The sequence below is a fragment of the Aptenodytes forsteri genome, unplaced genomic scaffold, assembly GCF_000699145.1.
Source record: "Aptenodytes forsteri isolate BGI_AS27 unplaced genomic scaffold, ASM69914v1 Scaffold82, whole genome shotgun sequence".
NCBI classification, from domain to species: Eukaryota; Metazoa; Chordata; class Aves; order Sphenisciformes; family Spheniscidae; genus Aptenodytes; species Aptenodytes forsteri.
The window spans coordinates 3,260,777-3,283,102 of NW_008795490.1; the positions used below are offsets into that span (position 1 = coordinate 3,260,777).

The window sequence follows — 22,326 nt, forward strand, 5'->3', positions numbered from 1 at the left end:
CCCTGCGGGTCCCGGGGGGCTGCTGCCGGCACAGATGACGACATTTGGGTGTTCTTTTGTTCATTCTGGCCAAAAAAAAAGCGCCCCCAAACCTCGCCGACTCCTCCGTACCACAAGTTTAAAGCAGGGCTCCCGGGGTAAGAGCCCGCGGGGGTGCTGGGTTTCCCGTGGGGGCGTTTTAGCGTCCTCCTGCGCTGCGGCCAGCCTCCAAGGCTGCTTTCGTGGGAGGGGACCCGGGAAGTTTCAGGTGGGGACTTGGATGTCCAGGTCACTCTCACAGGTCCCTTCCTCTCACTCCAGAAGAAATTTTCAGAATTAAAACACCCCGAGGAGGAGGGGGAAGTTGCAAATACTTGTTGACGGATACCTCCACAGTAAAAGCAGGTGCAAAATTAAGCATTTAGAGGAGAAGAAATGCATTGTCAGAAGAATAAAAAAGGGCAATTGAAAGAGCCTGTACGTCAGAGGTTAGTGGTGAGACTGAAAGACTACCCGTTCACAAAATACAGGTCTGAGTACAGTGTCTTACGTCAGAGTTTTAAACTGGAAGGCAGTGAAGATGCAGTCATTTAGTAAATGTGATGTGATGGGTGCTGTGGAATGAGCTTGACAAATCCCCTCTGGTATGCAGACAGGGTGGCATAGTGACCTTGTTTTAGATAACATCGTTAATGAGAATCTTGGCTAAGCTCAAAACAGTTTGAAGAATATACTTTATTATAAAAATGTGCAACTATCCATAAAACTTTATTAGGCAGTATTTTATATTACAGTCGTTGGAGGAGTCAAAGTCGGGTCTTTGCTGTTCTTCTGTCCTTGTTCATGTCTTAACAGAACTAGGTAATCATACTTTACAACTAAATTACACTGGTGGAATAACAGTAACTTCCATAGGATACATTAGTAAATTGTTATTTTCATGAACGTTATATCAAAAGCAAGAGTAATGCTTGCACACCCAAGTAGTTTTGGTAGTCAGAAAGGAAAACTTGGAAGTTTTGTTCCATTGTGGAAATCCAAAGGCAATACGGTCAACGTGAGAATTTGTTATTCGGAATATTAAACATTAAAAGGAATGGTTGGATAAAAACGTTTTCCTATGATTGTAAATGCACCACTTTGAATAAGCAAAATACACTGTAGCAATAATTTATAAGTAAAAGCACACTCAAAGAGCTTTGTGGAGAGCATACAGTCTGTGCGGCTAGTCTGGCGCTGACAAACAGCCCAGGCCATTGCTTATGAAATCTCACCCACCGAAAGCTTCCCTTGCACTCACTGCTGCCTGCCCATGAAGCTCCCTGAAGCCTTCTTTCAGAGGCGTAAAGGAAAAATGATCAAATTTATGCTTTTAATAGACCAAGTATTTTGGTGTTCTGTAACGATGAAAGAAATTATGAGCGTCTTAACAGCTGTGTGAAACCTGCTTCTGAGGGAATTACGCAGAACTCAGGAAATTTAGAGTAAGGGGTGATTTAATGTAAAGCTTTTGAGAAGAAAAAAAGGTAGTGTGAGTCAATGACTGATAGTCAGCCTTTGAATCACCTGAATTGTGTCCCTGTTTTAAATCGGAAGGATGGATTTCCACAGAGTGAGTGTATGGATAAAGGAAGGGACAAAATCTGGCTTTTGGTAGAATGTTAGTCATATGCAGACTATGTTTATGTCACCTTTTTTTCCAGCTGATTTTGGCACCATTATTGCTTTGTTCTTTCATCCCACAAACGTCACTTCTACTGCTGGCAGAAATATTCAGGACCTATGTGAATGGGGCTCATGTTTTGTCACTGCAAACGTACTCGGGGTATTGGTGAACAGGACTGGACCTTTGTCACTGCAGCCACGTCCCAGGATGTGCTACAGTGCTACTCTTGGGACTCTCCAAAAATAACAGCATTATGGGCTGAGAAAAAACCTATTTTGAAGTTGGTGACTACACATGGTTCAGATCAACTTGGCGCAGACATTGCAGCTGTCTGTCTGTGTGCAACCTTAATGTTTTGCTTTGTTGGATTTGATAAGGACTCAGGCTGTTGTTGGCTGGGTTAACACTGCCGGGAGCAGGCTCACAGACATTGTAGAAGTGTGAGCCTTACTCCTTGTGGTGTAGAGAGTCGCTGAAGTTAAGAGACTTTCTTGTATCAGCTTTGATTGCTTTTGCATTGGTGTTGCGGAATACTTATGCTAAATGGCTTTCGCAAGCACTTACTGCATACAGAAGCTGCCAGTTCCTGAGCAGGCTCACAGCGTGGTCAGTCCAGCAAGCTGCTCTCACCAAAAGAGCCCCCCACCTTTTTTAGATACTGGTTCCATGGGCAGATGCTCGTCGTGATCGAATTTGCTGCCTAGGGAAGCAAGTTTGGCATCAGGTGACAGCTTAAACCCTGGCTGTTTAAGGTAGAACGTAGCTCTCCTCTATTTGCTTGGTTTAGACCACAGCGTGGCAGACACTTTAGCATGCTTTTAATTTAAAACAGAGCTATTACTAGCTTAAGTCTGGTTGGTGTCCGCTCTCTGTTGTCCTGCGAATGGATTATGTGGACTCCACAGGTGCTCAAGCGAGTTGTGGACGGGCTGTGGACCTGGAAGCGCTATGGCCGCACTTCCACGGCACCGTGCCGCCTGGTCTCAGCTGGTTAACATGCAGCCCAGCCGCCTGTGTCACTGACCTGTCTTTTCTCCATCAGACCTTTAGCCTCCTTCATACCATATGTGCCTTCAGTCTAATTTAAATACTCTTGATACTGTCTGCAGGTTTTGTTTTATCCTGGGTATCCCAAACTACTTTCAGCTCAGTTATGTGAAAGTTGACTGTAAACAGGTAAGTTGAACACATGCATAATACTATATATTCAGTTTCTTTGAAACCTAAAGGTCAGGAGCGTACACAAGTGCTCTGCTTATTTGTGGCTATTTGGTGTTAGGCTCTATTTGACAGAAAAGATTAAACACCGGGCAAAAGTGACAAAAACATAACTCTCTGTAGTGCACTTGCTATATACATTCTCATGAAAAACTGAAATACAAGTTAAATACGTACTTAGTTTATTCCAGGCTATAGAATAAGTGTATTTAGGCAGTTTTTCAAAGTGTATTGTACACTGCATGCACAATAAATCAGTTTAATAGCTTGACTGTTTTACAATTTGCGTTCAAAGAACTGTATGATAGGCAATGAGATCATGTTACGGCATGACTTGTCCATTTGGACCACATCCATTTTTTCATTAAAAAATTGGGGAAACCCAAACTGGTAGATGAAATGTATATTAAACATTTTAATATGAACGTTTGCTCCAAGGAAGAAACTTCACGTTATGTTCAGTTTTTAAATCCCTCCAAATAGAGGATTTAAGACAAGACATTTTGAACGTGATTTCATTGCAGTATTACACTGAAGATTGGTGTAATATTTTTCAAAATGACGTAACAGTTTCCAAATACAGATTTTGGAAGCTTATGCTAGAAATCAAGATAATATTTTAGGGCCCGCACATTTAGCTTTAAAACTGTCCTCGAAAGGATGACTTGTCTATGTTGACAAGAACTTCTACCTGTGTGAAATATCTTATAAAGATAGCTTATGACTAGCAGGTCACCATCAAATAGTAACATTAAAAATATTCAAGTCTACATTTGTAAAGACTTATGCATGCAGTTTTGTCTCTTACACATTGTTTAGATGTGTGGACTAAATGTATTGTGCCTCAAACACCAACAAACTTGAAATTACACTATGTAAATATATACATATATGATGCTGCATATGTTTAGTACCACAGTAAATATAACTGTTATCAAGTGATACTAGACATATGTAGGACCACAGTTAAGAAAAAAAGCCAGAAAAATTCAGTTTTTCTAACAGTATTTCACAGTAGAAGGAGGCAGTCCTTTCTCACTGAATTTCCCCCCCTCAGGATTTGTAAACATCATAGCTATTATTCTACCAGTATAATAATTGAATATTTTATTCATAATGGTAAGTAGCTAACCAACATGAATAAAGTTGTCATAACACAATAACACTTTCAGACAAAACAGGTATTTATTAAAAGAAACATTTATAAATATTTTGTCTTGCATTTTAAACTACATTTTCATAAATAACAATATTTAAAAGTGCTGAATACGGTAGGATAGTCAGCAACGCCACTGTAAACAGATTTGTTTTCCACTTTGCAGATTTTTTTTTTAGATCCCATTTTGTCAAACACTACAACAGTTAAAATATTTGCATAGGGAATAGAGAATAGCCCTTTTAATCATCTCCTGAATTCTATATAAATTACAAAACCAAATGAGTTTAAGAAACAGTTCGTTAAATTTTTCGTATATATATATCCAAAAATCCTCTGTAAACAGATTTGTTTTCCACTTTGCAGATTTTTTTTTTAGATCCCATTTTGTCAAACACTACAACAGTTAAAATATTTGCATAGGGAATAGAGAATAGCCCTTTTAATCATCTCCTGAATTCTATATAAATTACAAAACCAAATGAGTTTAAGAAACAGTTCGTTAAATTTTTCGTATATATATATCCAAAAAAAGCACACAGGTTTCAAGTAAAAAGAATGATTAAAAAATTCCCCAGACTTGCTATTTGAAGCATGTTCAATAAATTAAAAAAATGAGAGGTAGTAAAACAAAGGAGAAAAATAAGCCCCAGAAGAGAAACTAAGAGCTGCATCCTGCCAGTTACTGTACAGCAGCAGACCCACCTCGGCAGCAGCGGCTCCAGCGAGAGCCAGCACCGGAGGCTGCCTGCAAGGAGTAACTGGGTGGTTGGAGCCAAGCGTGCTGGGGCTAGATGCCGCTCAAGGACGCAACTGCCAGACCTTCCAGTCCCATCGAAAGCAAAGGGGTTATGCCACGTTTAGTCCTATGTAAGCGAGAAGAACCTTGCCTCTTAAGTCTTAGTATAAGACCAGAGTTGTCAGTATTAAATACATATATATGTACATACATATACATATATTTAACAAGTATTCAAAGCCATTTCTTGGAATATCTTTAGCAGTTTGTGAGGGATGCTAACGCTCATTTTGCTTGTGTATGGTAGGTATGAAGATGGGGGTTTTTTAAGTTCCGAGTCACTGTCTCTTTAAACATCAAAATGCATCCTAAAATTGGACATTTTTTGATAAAAAGGCCAAGCAAACACCTATTAAAAACACCATGGCAGCCAAGCGATGGGAGTACCATGCTGCCTTAGCTCTGATTAAGGGCTCAGTACAGGATTCTTTACCCAGGAAAGACACCGGTTGCGTTTCCGTAGGCGTTTTGCTTGGGTAAGGACTGTAGGTTTAGGAGCCCTTGAAGTTTGGTTTAATATTACTCTCCAAACCCCTCGTTTTCAAGGAGTTCCTCAAAATCAATGACGCTAGAAGCTAACATAAGTCTTCTTTAACCCGCCACCTCGTAAAACATTACTTTGTTTAAAAACATTTTTTACTGGATTTAGCTTTCAAAAAAAAAAATCTTACAGGACAGATGCAATTCATCAAAATGTTCTAAAATGCTCTAAAATGCTACATGTAGGCAATCTTTTATTAAATTTCTTTATTAAAAAAACTAAATTATCAAGCTTTTTGTTTTTTTGATTTTGTTTTTGTTTTTTCTTTTTTTGCTGAAGTACATAACATTATACAACAGTGTTAGAACTGGATAGCCAGTCTTTAATAAATCAATTACAGTATCTGACATCTGAAATGTACATTGAAAATCTTTGTTCTTTTAACAATTAAACAATATCAGCGCATAGATTGTGTCACCCAGATATGGATCCCTTTAAGTGGTTTGTGCTTTTTTTTTCTTCTTTTTTTTTTTCTTTTTTTGACATTGCAAACTCTGTAATGAAAATGCCACAGTTTTGGCAGTCAACAACCAGAGGAATCCTCCGCTTGATTTATTTTAAATAAACAGTGATAAATAGCTCTTTTTTTCTGTACAGAAATATTGGCTTCAAAAAGTCAGTGTATTGTACTCAGTATAGAATGTTGAGTAATGCTACACCTTAAAAATTGGCTTTTCAGTTAGTGATGTTAAAAAATGCAAGCCTCTTTCTGGTTTGCTGCAATTGTTTCTATGTACCATAAGACTGTATTGCACAAAAAAAGTTCTTAAATACAGATATAATTTATGTTATTGGATTAAATATTGCAACAACTAAGTGGTAAGTGAAGCAGTTTTACCTTGCACATGCAGTGTGAGGATACACAAGGAGACTGTTCATAAAACTATGTTAAAAAATGCAAGCCTCTTTCTGGTTTGCTGCAATTGTTTCTATGTACCATAAGACTGTATTGCACAAAAAAAGTTCTTAAATACAGATATAATTTATGTTATTGGATTAAATATTGCAACAACTAAGTGGTAAGTGAAGCAGTTTTACCTTGCACATGCAGTGTGAGGATACACAAGGAGACTGTTCATAAAACTACAAATACATCATTGCAATCTTGACTGCAGTAGGGTGAAAGGAGTGTGAAACAAATGTATTTTGGCAAATCCATTGTTCCCCTCCCACGCCATCTCGAGCAAGGAGGACCTTGGTAAAAATGTAGACAGAGACCATAATATGTTTTTGTTTTCTTCACAGTAGCCTGAGTAGTGCTAAACTGTAGTTCTCCAGGAACCCAGCTCCAGATGTTATTAAACTACTTTTCTTCCATCCCACCCACCCACAAAAAATCAAGTTATTTTGTCTGAAAATTAAAACTAAGTTTCAGAAGTAGAGCCCGTAATACTTTCAACAAGAGACTTATAAATCTGAGAGTTCAAAAACCTTGGAAAAGAGTCTCTGTGCATTAGGGTGTATATCTGGAGTTGGGCATCTTCATACATGTGAGGGCTGGGATCCAACAAGTTTCTGTTGATCACTTCTCTCACCCGGGAATCAAGACTAACCTGAAGAAGATGAGAACAGACTAATATTAAACAGTAATATCGGAAAGGCTGTTATACGTATCTTTTTTTCTCAGGGCTCCATTGAGCACGCCGAGTTTGTCAGTTTATTCAAGTAATGCTCTGTGCTTCTTTCAGAGCCACCACACAATTACAGACTGAGACCATCGACTCTATTTCAGTTTTGACTTGGTCTTTGCATCCATCTTAAGATCTGTAAGATGAAATGCAGCTGTATAACAGAATAAATACAGTGCAACTAAATAAAGCTCTGCAGTAACCTGGATTTCCCAAAATATGTTATTTTACCTTAAAAAAAAAAATTACATATTTAAAATCATTTCTCTGAAATGAATGTTGAATGACTCTCATTCAGGGAGCTGAAATGTTTCTTTCCTGACCATTTGTGGTTAAATCTTCAGAAGCTTTCTGTTCAGCGTTCTCATCTGGCTGCCCTACGGGGTTTTTTTCCCTTTTTTTTTCAGGCACTACACTTGTTACTCACAAATTACCCAGAGTTTTTTATCGTTTTTATCGTGTTAATCTCCCCATTAATATTAACTATTTCAGATTTGTTCTTTTCAAGACTCTCTAACATCTGGTAGTTTATATTTTCAGGATATCATATGTCCATATTGAAGTTGTTAGCAAGTTTCAATTTTAGCTTCTCATTTACTTTCCATTTGTAATAAACTCCTGTGCCTAGGCAGAAAAGGACATATTATGCTTGGGATGAATGCACAGATGATTTTAGAATATCATTTAGAAATTTGAGTGAATGTACAGCTTATCCACAAAATGCTCTAAAACCAGTAAAATTAATGCCTTCCGGATGAAACGAAATGGCAGTAGCAGGAAAGCCCACTGGGGCCAGCAAGGGTTTACTCAGCTAAGAAGAAAAAGGCTAAAACACTGAGTAGAGAAATACCAAGCATGGATCAGTTAAGCTACTGTGATTTACACCAGGCTGCAATCTGACCCTACTACTCTGCAACCATATAAATAGATATTCGTATCGTCTGAAGGATTGAGTTCAACCCTGGAAAGCTCCACATACCAAGATACCTTGATATGTGAAGGACGCTAACTGAGATGGAAACTCAGAACATGTGTGGATGTGTGAGCTTGTGTATTTTTGTATGTGGTGAAGCAAATGCAGTGGTATGGTATGGTGCTGAGGAGTAAACACACATTTTCATTATATCTTCAGTACCAACTGTAGAAGCTGGCATTGTTGGCTTGTTGGCATATTGGAGTATGTTACTGCCACAGCAGGCAAGCTCTTTCTCCTCCAATATTTGCTGTTACTTGGTTATCGGTCACGAGGCACAACTATGATGCAGCCTAACTGTGAGTAAACTGTTGCCTATTCATGCTAGCAAACCGTACCTATTACTCAAGTACGCTATCTCTGCAGAACATCCATTACGCCTGCTTAATGCACACTCTCCACCTAAGTGCTCACTGCTACGCCCGCACGCAGCACCCCGGGGCGCAGCAGGCGTCCCTGCTGTACGCCTCCCTTACGGATGGGCAGCGGTGCTGCGTCGGCTGCCCCGCTGCCATGAACAGCCTCCCCACGTTCCCACCCTGCCGCTTCCCCTCCCTTGTGCTGGCACGGCTGTCTGGGCAGCCCCACAGCTAGCTGAGTTAAGGAATAGATCCATCTGAAAGTGGCATTTCTTTTCTGGGCTGTTTTTCAACCCAGGCATTTTTCTGATTGAATTCACTGCCTACCTAACGTAGCTGTGCAAGCAGACCGGACTGCACAGCAGGAATACAGACTGGTGGGGCTGCTCGGCCCGTGACTCCCGGCTTTTAGTCACAACAGCATGCAGGGGTGCAGTGTTATGGTAGTTTTGAGAAGCAGTGGTGCAGCCATGCGTCTTCGGAATTTATTTGAATAGATTTCAATCCTAGACCATTGCATTTCTGTAGCACTGAAATGACACACTAAGGTGTAAGCAATTCTCCCCGACACACATGCGCACGCACATATCTTAGCAAAAACAGTTTGTGCAGCTAGCTAACTGGTTCTTCATTATCAACTATAATAGCTGGGATAAAAAGCTCAAATTTGGCAGGATGGTGGGGCTTTGTGCCATTGAATATAGTAAAAGTTAATTGCACTTAAAGAATGGAAAAGATTTAATTATGGAACTATTAATTTACATTGTAGTTTTTCAGTGACTCACTAAAGCCAGATGGCAAAACTAGCTGGAATTACTAAAGGTATTTCCTTGCTAAACAGATGAATACAAGGTATCTGTTCTTAACAGATACCTTAACACTACGACCTTCTGCCTCAGTAACTTCATCCCTGAACAAGTGACGCTAAATATTTCAGCTCTTATGCCAAAAGATAACATCTGGAATGGGATGCCTGGATGAACAAGAACTTTTCAGCTCCTGTGCTGATCTAAAGTGTTGCAAACAGTTCTTGTTTGCCTCATAAGATTTCCAGTAGGGGCAGGAGCAACTGGATTGATGACATCCGCACATGTCCAGTGCATCAAGTTTGTGAGTAGTTTTGTTAAACCCTAAGTCAAACAGCACTTAGTGTTTGAATTTTAACTGCTGGTTGATCTTAGCTTAAAAAGACAACTGCACATTCAGCACATATATATGTACTAGAGATATTATATTAAAAGAAAAACTCATTATTAGCTTGCTGTACTGGCAGTTATCTCACTCCAAAGCAAAAGGATACGCTATGGCACAAGAGAAGATAATGGAGCTATAAATTGCTGTTGGCTTCATTCATATGAATGAAGTTGCAAATTACTACTGCATGCAGTGCAGAAGTAAAATGTAGGAAGCAAGGTCCACAGTGAGCATAAATTAGCATAACGCCATTGAGTAGAAAGTCAGATGCAATGCACAGAGACAAGGCAAAGGAGCTAAAGGTGCATGATGTGGCCTAAGACTTTTCTATAGTGCTTATATATACATATATCTCACTATTCCAAAACATGGTTTGATAGGGGATGCTTTTTCTTTACTCCAGGTGAAGATCATTTCAGAATTTGTCTAATTCAGTTTAAGGGTTAAAGAAAATCTTATATAATTTCCTAGATATTCTTATACCTTTCATTAGAGAAAATACATGGTCTCCATTCCTGGTCTCTCACACAGGAATATTCAGTGCAAATTTGGATTTTCTCCCAGACAGCTGTTGCAGCAGATAAATCTATAATGATTCTGATGTAAATTCCTTAATTTTGGTGCCTTTTCTCCACAAATCCATTTGCATTACTTATTTCCTGTCTCTGGCAGGCATGTAGCATTTCAAAAGAAGCATACCCATTTCTCAGCCTTCTCTTACTGGAGTTTCTTGAGTCTTATAGAGAGCTTTGAGGTGTTGTGGCCAGTGACGCTAAATGGCCCAGCTCCTGTGTCTCTACTTTTTCTGTCCCTTCCTTTCCTGATTTAATGTCCATACGAAGACTTTCATCTGACAGATCAGGCAGACTTTCAGACCCCGATCTGGCAATCCAGGGTATAACATTTCTGCTCTGGAGTAACAGAAAATGCAAATGTAACATTTACAGCTTTACCTCTTTTGGTGATAGTATAGAAATGTAATCTTCATATATAAGTCTTGCTTTTTCTTCAATAACTTTCTTGTTCTGTTCCTTCTTTAGATCTTCACATGCAAGCCAGAAAAGCAGGTTCTCCTCACTATACTCTGTTCGAAGAAACTCTCTGAAAAGGTTCCTCCCAGCTGGTGTTTTCATCATCTTGTCAAAATTCTGAGCCCAAGACAAAATTTCATCTGCAGTAGGGTTTTGGCTGCAAAAGCAAAGTATCATTACAAATATGCTTCTATTTTTGTAACAGTGTTTTCGTACAATCGCCCAAAAATTCTCCTTTCAACTGCACTTTTGTCCAGAGTGAAAACTGGAAGCAACAAGGCTTCAGCAGTGACAGCGGAATTTTGCTCACTCTTCACTTGTGCATTCATTATCTCAATAGCCCACTAAACATGTGTAATGTTACGAGACATGCACTTGGCTTTCTACAAGTTTTCTACTAGTGTTGTTAGCCATCAGACTCAAAGACAAAATCCCACAACAGCATTGAATTCCTGCCTCTGCAGTTAAAGGGGATGTGATTTCAGGGAGCTGGCAATAGACTCTCTTTCATGAGGGGTTTAGATGACACCTGATGTCCCTGCCTACTTCTGATGGTGTTTGGCCAGTCACTGGCTGCCACACAATTTGGTTCAGGAAGGACAAGAAAAACAAAAGGCTTGGCAGCCGAGAGCATACTAATGAGGCCCAACAAAATAGTAATTCAGAGAGCTTTTAAATTAGCATATTTCTCTGTGCTTGTACCTAAGGGTTGCTAAGCTTCCCTCTGTTTGGTGCTATTGACCTGAATGATGATCTATTGGCACAAGATGTGATGGATGTTGCTGGCAAAACTGGAGAGAGAAGAAGTGGGAAAAAGGCCTTATTCCTATTTTCTGAAGGAAACTATTTGTGGCTTGTAACAGTGGACACACTGGATAAGTGATCAGAAGACTAACTTGCGTCACTAATCCATTAATGTACCAATGAATAGCTTGAGAAGGTAATATTCCAAGTTACTTAACAACAATTAAATATAGTTTCAAACTTAATTCTGAGCGCTCACCCTCCCCTTCCTGATAGGATCCAACACAAGAGCTTTACTAGCTGTTGTTAATAGCTTCTGTGTAATCATGTTGCACAATAAGTGACATTTATCTACAAGATTTCTCTTCAAGTCCATTTATCAACTCCTACTCTGCATGCAAGGCAAACTGGATGATGGGAAGCTATTTGTGATAACTTTTCGGCAGTCCAAAAGATCTAATAAATGAGAAAGTGTTCAACATTTAAACTATCCAGCAAAATAATTGCAATCTGAACCAAAAAGTATAAACATACAGATTTGAAGGTAAGTCTTCTCTCTGAGGAGAGTGAAAAGAACCTGCTGAGGGATGGAGCTGACAAGCGACCTGTGCTCCCTCGTTGTCTATTGGGAAGCTTTCTTCACTACAGTATTTTGTGGAAATTTCTGACATTGTCCTCTCAGAAATGACCATGAGTAGCAATGACAACAATGAGTTGTTTGGGTTGCTTTTACCATCAATCATATCCTCCAGAGTTAAGTTTGAATTAACTTTTTATGGGATTAGAGAACTCAAGGCCACTGATAGGTTAGCATTTTTCCCAACACAACAAACATGGGCCCAAGCTTTAGACAGAAATAGAAGCTCAGACTTTCAGTGCGTGTTAGCCCGTTTTTCAAGGTATGTGTTTCCTTGGTTAATTCCAGTGAAACCATAGTCCAAGCTGGTTTATGAAATGTAGCCATGTTAAAAATCTGACTGTGAAGTACACTTGTGCCGTTAGTTTTACTTCTTGTCTGGATAAACAGAAGAAAATGATCGCACAGGTAGCAGAGGCTTCTTATAGAGACCCACAGGTCTATGGAACCATCCATGCACTTCCCATTCCTCCCCACAGTTCTTCCCCACAAATAGGAAACTCTAAGTAAGCCTGACTTATGAATGTCTCTGCTGGCATTTCATTGTCAGGACAGATTTTGCTTCCTTTTGTATAGAATTTTTTTGAGGAAAAGTAATTAAAATGACATTCCCGAAGCATAAAAACCAAGGCAATTCTTGGTATCAGTTATAGGCAAATTAAAAACATTTACTAGACAACAGTTTGACCAACTTACCTTTCTTCTATGACTTGGATACTCTCCATTTTGGTCGTATGTGTTGGCCTTCCTGCATTGTCTCCTCTATCTTCATTCCTAACAGTGAGGCTGCAATGTAGTACAACACTTTATTTTGTCTAGAGAAAGTTAATTTAAAACAATGACTATAGTAATGCAAACTTTTAAAAGTTATAAACCTATGTAAAGTGTCATTTTTCACTCCTGCCTCTAAAATTTTGGAGAGAAATTTTTGATAACGACTTTTCCCCTTAATTCTGATGAATATTAATTAACAGTTGCTATTAGCATGTGTAATTTTTTGCAAGCTCACAGTTTATCCACTGAAAGATGGGCACAAACTTAGAGGTCACTTTTGGAGTGATTTCACTTAGTAAATTGAGAATATTAGTAACAATAAGGGTAGGGGGGATAAGGATATCTGAATTGGACATCAGTGAGGCTTTGGTGCCCCACCAGTTCTGGATGGTTGTTCATTCTTTATGAACGTTCCCTTTTTTCTCTCCAGGATACGGTGGCAGTAGATGGCTCAGATACAGAACTTAGTGTGTGGCAGCTCCTTATGATTTCCTCCTCTGACCTAAATTTGTTTTTCATTCCAAAAAGTAAAACTTACTGGCCTCTCAACAGAAAGGCATCCATTACCGTCATAGTACCACAAGCAAGGAAAAGAAAGACTTCCTTTATGTAAGGATGTTTTTAATTTTTTTTTCTTCTTTTTTGAGCTGGTAACTATCACCACTTATTTTTCTGTAAATATCTTTTTAACCGGCTTTGCTTTAGTGGTAGCGACTTCCTCTGCGTGTGCTCTCTGTGAATGTTCTGGAACATGGTATTGCCAGCAAAAACACAATTCCTGATAACTACTGAAATAAAGCACATTTTGAATGACATAAGTATTCATACAGGAAACCTGGTTCCAATAATTAAGCTTAAGAAGTGGAATGTAGTAAGGAGACGGAGATTTCCCTTTATCAGGTGTTCCCTGCATGTCCAACTGAGAGAAAACAAGCAACCAAGCAAAAAATCCCCCCTCCCAATCCCAAGAGAGCTCATATTCTGAATATGGAGTATTCACCATACAATGATGCTCTCGGTCATCCTAAGTGGCGATATACAAAAATATGTTGGTAGCATAAAGCTTCTCCCTCCCCCACTAATCTGAATAACTTCTGCTCAGCTCTAAGAAGAAATCCCAGCTTTGAGACATTTTTAGCACAAATAACCGTTCTTTCTAGTCCCTCTGCATTTATGAGTTTCTTCCAACATTTTTTCAAGCATTTGGCAGAGTTAATAGGTGATCTCAAATACTCTTCCGAGAACTGGAAGTTTAAGCTCCCAGGTAAAGCAGAGCACATATTAAGACTTAAACATTACAAAGACGTACACTTTCAAACGAAGCTGTTTGATACTGGTTGCTCCTTCACTTACCTGCCAAGACCTTAGTTCAGGCCCTTGGTCCTGCTTCCCCTGTTACAGCGTAGGAATGCAGCTCCAGTGCTGCTAAGGTGTTAGGGTGTCATCAACTGCTGCAGGAGAAACAACACATCCTGAACTCTGGGGTTGGCAGGTAAAAAGCCTTTCCGTCTCCTCTGACCTGTTGCTCGTCAGTCTATAGAGGGAGCACCCAGGAAAGCCAATGGGAGTTCCGTATACAGGAGGAGAAAAAGGACCATCCACTTTCTGTCTTGTAATCTTTAAGTCCACACATGTAACTGCTTAGGGTCACCTTGCATCTGGCCGGAGCACAAAGTCGGGGTGAGGGAGAAGCAGGGAAGGCACAAAGCTTCTCTCTCTCCCTCCCTCCCTCCCTCCTTTGCAGTCCGTAGGTAGAGCAGCATTTGTCTTCTCTGCTGGGTGCAGAGAACTGAGTGTCCTTTGGTTCCATGGAAGAGTAACACCATGGAAGGAGGAAACAGCTTGTGTAGGTTGGCAGTGTAACAGGGTGTTCACCCGAGTCCGTCCAAAAGAGAATGAAGCTGCCTGTTTTCTTTCCTCCATCACGTGAGCAGCAGCTAAGCTGTACTGAGATAATTTACTTGTCGGGCAGTAGACATCCAGAGCTTTGGATGCGGAGTCTTACTGGAAGTAGGTGGTGACTCATTTGACAGCAGTTAATCTACACTGCTAATTTAATTTGATGTCTGGGATCAAATACTGTTTGTTTTGCTCATGCAAAATCTCTGCTAAACTTAGGAAAACCAACATGGGCTGATGAAGGTGGAATACAAGTAGTGAGTGGTGAGTAAGAAAGAGAAATAGGAAAACAGACAAGAAAGCCATGTTGACTTCATTGCACTTTTTTATCAGAGGAGTAATGGGTAGGCCCTATGCATTTTGATTTTCTACAAGACATCTCAGTAAAAAGTTCAGGTGGTGGGCCCAGAACCTAGCATGCAGTTTTCTGGTATCTATACCAGAGTGACAATGCGAGGTACACACTTGGCCCTAATTCCTTCACCTCACCATTCATAATTGGAGTTCAGTGGCTGAAGTTAGTCAGAGTTGCAAAACAGGGAAGACTCTAAAGAAAGAAGTGTTATACTTGGTTGGAACAATTTCTCAAGTTTGGGTATTGTATTTAAAACTGTGATAAATTTATAATACATCTTGGCCTAAATTCTGCATTACGTTTCCAGTGACAAACACTAGCACTACATTTCAACTTTTATTTATCTACATCTGTCAAGGCTGGAGTTCCATCAGATACATTACTTGTGATATGTTTTTCCTGTGAAAGAAACCATCATTTTTATGCAGAAGTACACTCAATTCAGAGATGTTCTGTTTTCAGTCAAGGAACTGGTTCCTCTTCACTTAGAAAAAAAATTAAATATTTACACATTTGTGACTGCAAAGCTAATTTGAAAGCAGCCTTTAAATAACTCTGATCACAATAACAGATTGCTACCTTTTACCTCAAAATGACAACACCGCATTGCTATTTTCTATGTTGCTATCTTCAGCTGAAAATACCCTATCTGTTCACATTTCTCTGTGGAATTCAAGCAGTCCTCAGCAGCAAAGGCACCCTGCATACCTGGAGTTGGTGTCCTTGATACATTATTCCATCATGGAAGCTAGCTGATTATGTCAGAAGAATTATGCTGTATAGTGTAAAACTAAACAGAGTAAAAGTAACAGGATAAAGATTAACAAAATGATCTTTCTTAATTAAGGCTTTAAGAAGAGGAAATTGCTGATATGCCTTATCAAAAAGTAGTTAAATGAAAGGGAGGTGTTCTAGAGAGACATCTGATGTAAATTAACATATATGGTGCCATTATTATTTATTAGTTGGAGTACATCCAGCAGATATTTTTAAAATTTAGAGATGTAAATTACTCATGATAAAAGCACAACAAAATACTAATGGCTTAAAAAGAGAGAGTTTGGGGTGTCTAAAGGCAGAGTTTAAGTGGAAAGCACAAGCACTGGTTTGTTTTCTGTTCCTATGGAAGGTTTGTTCTGCTCACTTTTATGCTGATTTTATTGCTCTGGAGAGTATGGTAAAAAGTACTTCAGTAAACCCAAGTGGCCTGAGCTTGATGTATCTTTCAAATATATCTCGGGTTCCTGACTCCTACAGAAACAATAGTTTCTTTAACTACTGCAACAGTATTATTATGAGTAATTTCTGTTTGGAGTGAGTGCATTTCTGTTTTGCAACTTCACAGACTTTATAAGTAAAAATGTTAATGACCAGGGACTACTTGAAGAAATACACAAATTGAACAAATTACCACATATAAGGTTAAACTGGCCCAGGTTTCTAGCTGATGTGTTTTTGGAGGAAGTACTGGGATTCAGAAAACCAATCTTTATTTATTTAGCTACTATTATTTGACCGTTAATATTCATGTTCAGCAATTAAATAATTGTTCTGTTGAGTAATTACTTAGCTAAATCAGTATTGCAGGCCACTGGTGCATGGTAAGGTAAAAAAGCCAAGCTAATTGGATAAAATCATCAAGAGAGTTGGACTAATTTAAGAGCAAAAATCTCACTGACTCTTCCTCCAGGTGTTTCCAGCTGGTAGTTTTAGCCGTTTTGTTTTTTTTTTTAAGTTTTTTTTTTTAAAGTTTTTTTTTTAAAGTTCCTTAGCATCCCTACTGCTGCACTTACCTTCTACTGCCCTTAAGAAACTGAAAATCATTTAGAGCTTGGACCTGATCTTTCATTCTCTGTATATCCAGTGAACAAATAGTCTTTAATTGCTTCCCAAGGGTCAGATTCTCGTGTACCAGTAGCCTAAATCTGGTGAATCAGTGAAATTACTGTTATCACTATGGCAAGAAAACTATGCCATGGTGACAGGTGCTAAGATTGATATTCTGCCCATGCATGGCTAACACCAGTTACTATTCACTCAGGTATTTTCTCAGTTATGTGCATCATATGCAGTACATCATCACAGTATTTTGCAATTATGTCCAGCATTGAAGACAATGTGATGATTAAAGCCTCTTGCCTTAGTGGTGTTTTTTGTGCTGCCATGAAGATAAGGAGTAGAAATCAAACGGCGATACTGTGACCTAGTTGGTAGGCTACTGGGTTGCCATTCAGGAGATCTGTGCTCAATTCCTACTTCTTGGCTGAAGTTTGTAGATGCTAGGCCCTGCAGGGCAATGATTACATTTTAGGCTGAACCTGTGTATGTCACATAGTAGGGCCACGAGCTCTCTAGCCACCGCTGTAACAGAAAAACCTTCCTTATTCCAGCCCAAAGGCCACATGAAGTCAGTTGCACATACATAATCTAAAGGCAGAATTTGGTTTTCAGATGAAAATCAATATTCAGTTAAGATCCTCTGGATAACAGATGTTCTGACATGTTTCTTTCACTGATTTACCCTTTAAGACAGTATATCTCACTGGCACCACTCTTCACCCTACCCTACTCCTAAGAATTTTTATTATCATCAGATCAAGAGACAAAATATTTTTAGGTCATAGGTCCAAAAGCCAAGACGGATTTTTTTGATGCTTAAGTCCAGCTTCCAGTGCAAGCGAGCTACAGGCAGGACTGGCATAACTTAAATAATGGTGATTTAGTAGATGTGGATTAAGTGGAGGCTTTCTTAAAAAAACACAACTCCCTCCCCCCAAAAAACCACAAGAGATGAAGATTTAATTGTGATTTTAAAATTCCACTGGTAGATGATGTAAAATGGCCATTTACCTAAAATGTTGACAAACACAGGCTGAATTTACCAAATAGATTCAGATAGGAAATATTTTTTCAGGGTCATTGGAGGAGGAAAAGCCCTCCTTTAAACAAACAGGTTAGTGCACTCATTCAGGATTTGAAACACCCTTCCTGTGGGACTGCGATGGGGTAGACGCCTTTCAAGCCGTTCTGCTGAAGCTATTCCACTTTGGTGAAAATAATAGAATACTCATTACACAAGACAGAAACAGGAGACTCAACTTAATGGCAAATCATCGTCTAATGAATACTTTTAAGCATTTTATATAAAGTACAATATTTTATACATCATTGAGGGGAGAGCCTGAAAACAAGAATGTATGATTAGTGCATTTTCCTGAAGTGAGGGGAAGGTGGTTTTGAAAGCTCTGAGACAAAGATGGGCACCAACCCTAGATCTTTCACCAGCTGGGTAAATACCTTCACTCTTCAGTACAAAGTGGTTGTGTCCCTGCCTGTCTCCAAGCTCTTTGATTCCTTTACTTTTATTATAAGTGTCTGGCTTAAAACGTGCTATATGAACAGGAACGTATTTTTCCTGGTTTTAATTTGGATGCAGAAAAAGTGCATGCCAGTATCTTTTTCATTTTGATTGTGGTTCGATCTGACCAGACTGTCTTCAATACTGTGGTTCAACTGTCAGTCATTGAAAAATCAGTTGTTTGCCCAGCTCTGTTCACAAGTTCACTCCTACATGCTGAGGCAGGCTCTGGTAGAAGTCAGAGATGGATGTGGTCCCTGTATGCTGTATGATAATGCAACAGACAACTATACTGGCACTCTTTAATTTCTTTTATAAAACCAAAGATAAAATTCTTTTCTGACACCTTGTTTTCCTGACAGCTGGAATATTTAAGCCTGAGGGCAGTGAAAACTAGTTAGGGCTGTGTTTGTTTATGAACAGAAGAGCATGATGATTTTGCTATACTGTACAAAGCAATAATAATGAAAAATAATTTCAATACTATCATGATCCATTCATAAAGAACAATGCAGCTATGTTAATCTCAAAATCACTTAGGGTCTAGTCAGTAATGCTATCTTCTATCTACCTTTTAGTGGCACAAAAGTAGGCATCCATGAGAATGAAATGTTACATGAACAATATTATCCAAGGATAACTTTTTTTTTTTTTTTTAAGCTGAGTAAAGGGTAAAAATCTGCTTTTATCAAAGTTAGGAAAAGAATTCACTTTTTGTTACAGTAAGTGAATAATGTCCAGAATAATTATTCTGAGAAAAACTAGAGCTAGAGTCATGATTTTTATGAAGAAGTGATGCCTTGCACTAGGTATTTTCATAGGTTCAGATAAACTAGCATTACATCCTTCAGGCCCCTGGCTGTATTAGAGAGAAAGGGGATGCACCAGCCATCAAAGCCATGCGTTGTGGTCTCTTATCTCTGACCTCTGAGAATTTATCTCCTGGTAAGAACAGCAAGACAGACTAAAGCACTTAGACTGTTGTAATAATACCAGTATATGCAAAACATGGAAGTGCAGAGCAAACTTCAGCCAAATTAGTGGCACTAAATGAATTCTAGAGTAGAGGCTCGCGTGGACCCCTGGAGGTCTGCAAGGCCAGCATAAGTGATGTGCAGTTCATCCACAGGAAGACGTGAAACAGTAAAAATTGCAAACTTGGTATTTCCATATGTCTGCATTGGTTGTCTGCGAGAAACTTTGGAGGGGAACGGTGGTCAAGAGTCTTTGGAGTCATTTACTTGAATTGATCAGAATCTGGGCTTAAGTCAGTCAGCAGAACATGATAAATTTTGTTCCAAGGAAGAAACAGATCAAAAAAATGTGAAGGATTTTTTTTGGAATTAGTGTCCATCCTAGTTCTTTAATGAGATAAGATTTACAGATCTTCACTGAATTCAGTAAAGAAATGTAGGATGTAAAATTTTATACTGAAAACAAGTTAGAATTTTAGTGAAAAATAGCTACATCCTTCTCTGAGTAAAAAATGAATTGTCTTGTGCTTAAAACTAAGTGATGGAGATTGTGTTTAGTAGACTGACACAGGAAAGCAGTCTGTTGGGGAAAAGCCAACCATTACCATACGGTTATAATCAGCCTACTTGGCAGTGTCCACTGAAACTATAAACTCCTTTCAAAAAGTCCAGGTACCTGTGGTGCTAAGTTTCCTGAGTGCCAGAGTTACATTTGCCTTAGGTGAAAAGATGGTGCAAGAGACATGTATAATCCAAATTGTTTTTAAAAGAAAAAAACAAGCAAGCATAGACTCCAGCTTGGACTCAGCTGTTTTAAAGTGAAAAAATATGTGTTTGCAAGGAGAATTTATAAACTTGAGGTCTGATTCTGCAAGCCTTACCTCATGTAAGAAAAAAACCCAAACAATTTTTTTTTTTTTTTTTTCTTTAAATAATGCAAGTATTTGCAAGGTTAGCATCCTGGAGATTTTGTATTAGAGCTAAAAACCCTCCAATATTTCAAAGCTTCAGATGGGGGAAGGAATGCGGAGTCACAAACCTCCCACTTCTTTGTTCATCTTACACTGTGGTTTCATCATTTTGACCTGTAACCATAAAAGCCGCAGTGATAACTGGTCTTTTTTTTTTTTTCCCCTCATAGGTCACAAAAAGTAAAATAAAAATGAAAGAAATTATAAAAAAAGATGCTTTGTCTCTTCCAATGGCTAGAAAACATTCAATTTCTTCCTTTCCAGTTTTCCTTGGTGGTATTTTTTCCCCTCGATTCCGTTTGCTGTGTTGTAGTGCGGTGTACTTCAGAGTTTTTCCCTTTTTTCCATCTCTGTGTTTGAAGAGCGTACAGCTGAGAAACAGTCTGTAACAGACGGTTGGGCACTTGTGTGTGCCGTGAATGTGCTTTCAACTGAAAAGCTTAGTATCTGCTCAGGATCCAGTAATAGTAAATGCAGGCAGACTTCTGGCTCCCATATGCACCTTTCTGCATACCATAAATCCTGTGGGCCAAGGGGGAGCTCAAGGTGGAAATTTTCTGGTCTGATTTTTGCTACCCAGGATGGGTGCAGAAGCTGTTTCACAGGCCCTTCCACTGGCATTTTATAGAGAATGCAGCTGACTGGAACTGAGTTTGTGTTCCGCACAGATTTGACAGTTAAAGATAATTTACTTCTGAATTTGATTTTCCACAAAATAGTGTTTGTGGAAAAGTTTAAGATTAATGACATTTCATAATTTGTTTTGATGGTTTTAAAAATAATTATCATAACATTTTAAAATGAAATAATCAGTTGTCTTGGTTTCGTTCATTGTTAGTAACCATTATTCTAACTAGTCTTTTGTAAGTGATTCTAGTTAATGTCATCGAATAATAGATTTAAATGAAATATTGTGCTTTAAAAAGCTCTTTAGAAAAATTACGTTCTGTCATAGTAGATGTTTTTCCCAGTAAGCTTTCTGATTACAAGAAAAGAGATTTTCTAATAAGAAAACAGTTCATCAGGAAATCCAGCAGCTATAACCCTTAACTCCATGATACCTGGAGTTTATTAGAACCTCATCTCTCAGAGTCCTGAAAAGAGTCAGCAGCCCCACCTTTCACTCAGAATTATGTTCCTACTAAGAACTGTGGAGAGAAGCTTGAAGAGCAATGCCTTACAGCATCAAAATCCTAAAGCACAGCAAACCTGCATTTGTTTTTTGGGTTATTTTGAAGTATCCTTGGTTCCCTAAACCAGTCTTGAGATTTCTAGAAGAGTGGTATTGACGGTATGGCTGTGGAGTATGTGGACATAGGAATAAAGAGATGTGGTCAAAACCCCCTGTGCCTACACACAGGTATCTTGGCCTGTTCGCTGCCGTATTTCTGACACCTATGCTGTAGCAGCAATCCAGGGGCGACTGAAGGAATCGCTGACAATTCTCCTGTCTTTGTTCTGTAGTGCTGCTCTTGCAGTGCTATTTAGACTTTTCTGTGTGAAAGAATAGCTTTTAGCCCTGTGAGATATTTGAGAGTTTAGAAGGAAATACACTTAAAACCACTACAGATGAACAGGGTCCTACCTTTCTTCCTTGTGAAAACCTGGACTAAGGTCTGTGAATTCTTTTGTTCAAAGGCTTATGATAAGGCCAGCTCATCATTGTTCAGAGTTGTGAACTTCCCCGTGAAAAATGAGAAACTTCTCAGTTCATCTGAGATTGTATGTTTCTGCCATACTTTGAAGGTGAGGGAGAGCAGGCTGAATTTCTTACTGCTTTTCACTTGCAGTGCTTTCTTAATACTGTACTGGATTCAGCGTAATTGGTCAAAGTCATTACACATTCAACTATAAACCATAAAAGAAAAAGGATATTGGTGGAAATTAAGGTTTAAGATATCTGGAGCATCTCAGGCTATTAAGGTCTAGTCAGTTAAGAGATTTAGCTCTGTCCTGATAGTCTTACTTATGTTGTGCTATTCCTCAGCTTGAGTAAAAGCAGAATTGAACCCAAGTGATCTAGTGCTTAAGAGTATAATCATCTCTTTGTTAATTGAGAAGTCTTGGCCA

General features: G+C 38.9%; 1 protein-coding gene across 1 annotated transcript in view; it reads right to left on the reverse strand.

Annotated features, from left to right (window-relative positions):
• Positions 1-6,283: 6,283 nt before the first annotated feature.
• The window catches only part of RGS17 (regulator of G-protein signaling 17), a 29,146-nt gene continuing 13,103 nt past the window's right edge, over positions 6,284-22,326 (reverse strand). Inside the window, exons 2-4 of the mRNA XM_009281423.2 lie at positions 12,622-12,711; positions 10,467-10,701; positions 6,284-6,912 (exon numbers count right to left, since the gene is read on the reverse strand). Coding sequence (XP_009279698.1) covers positions 6,724-6,912; positions 10,467-10,701; positions 12,622-12,711 — 514 coding nt within the window. The 3' untranslated portion in view covers positions 6,284-6,723. The remainder of the gene's footprint in view (positions 6,913-10,466; positions 10,702-12,621; positions 12,712-22,326) is intronic.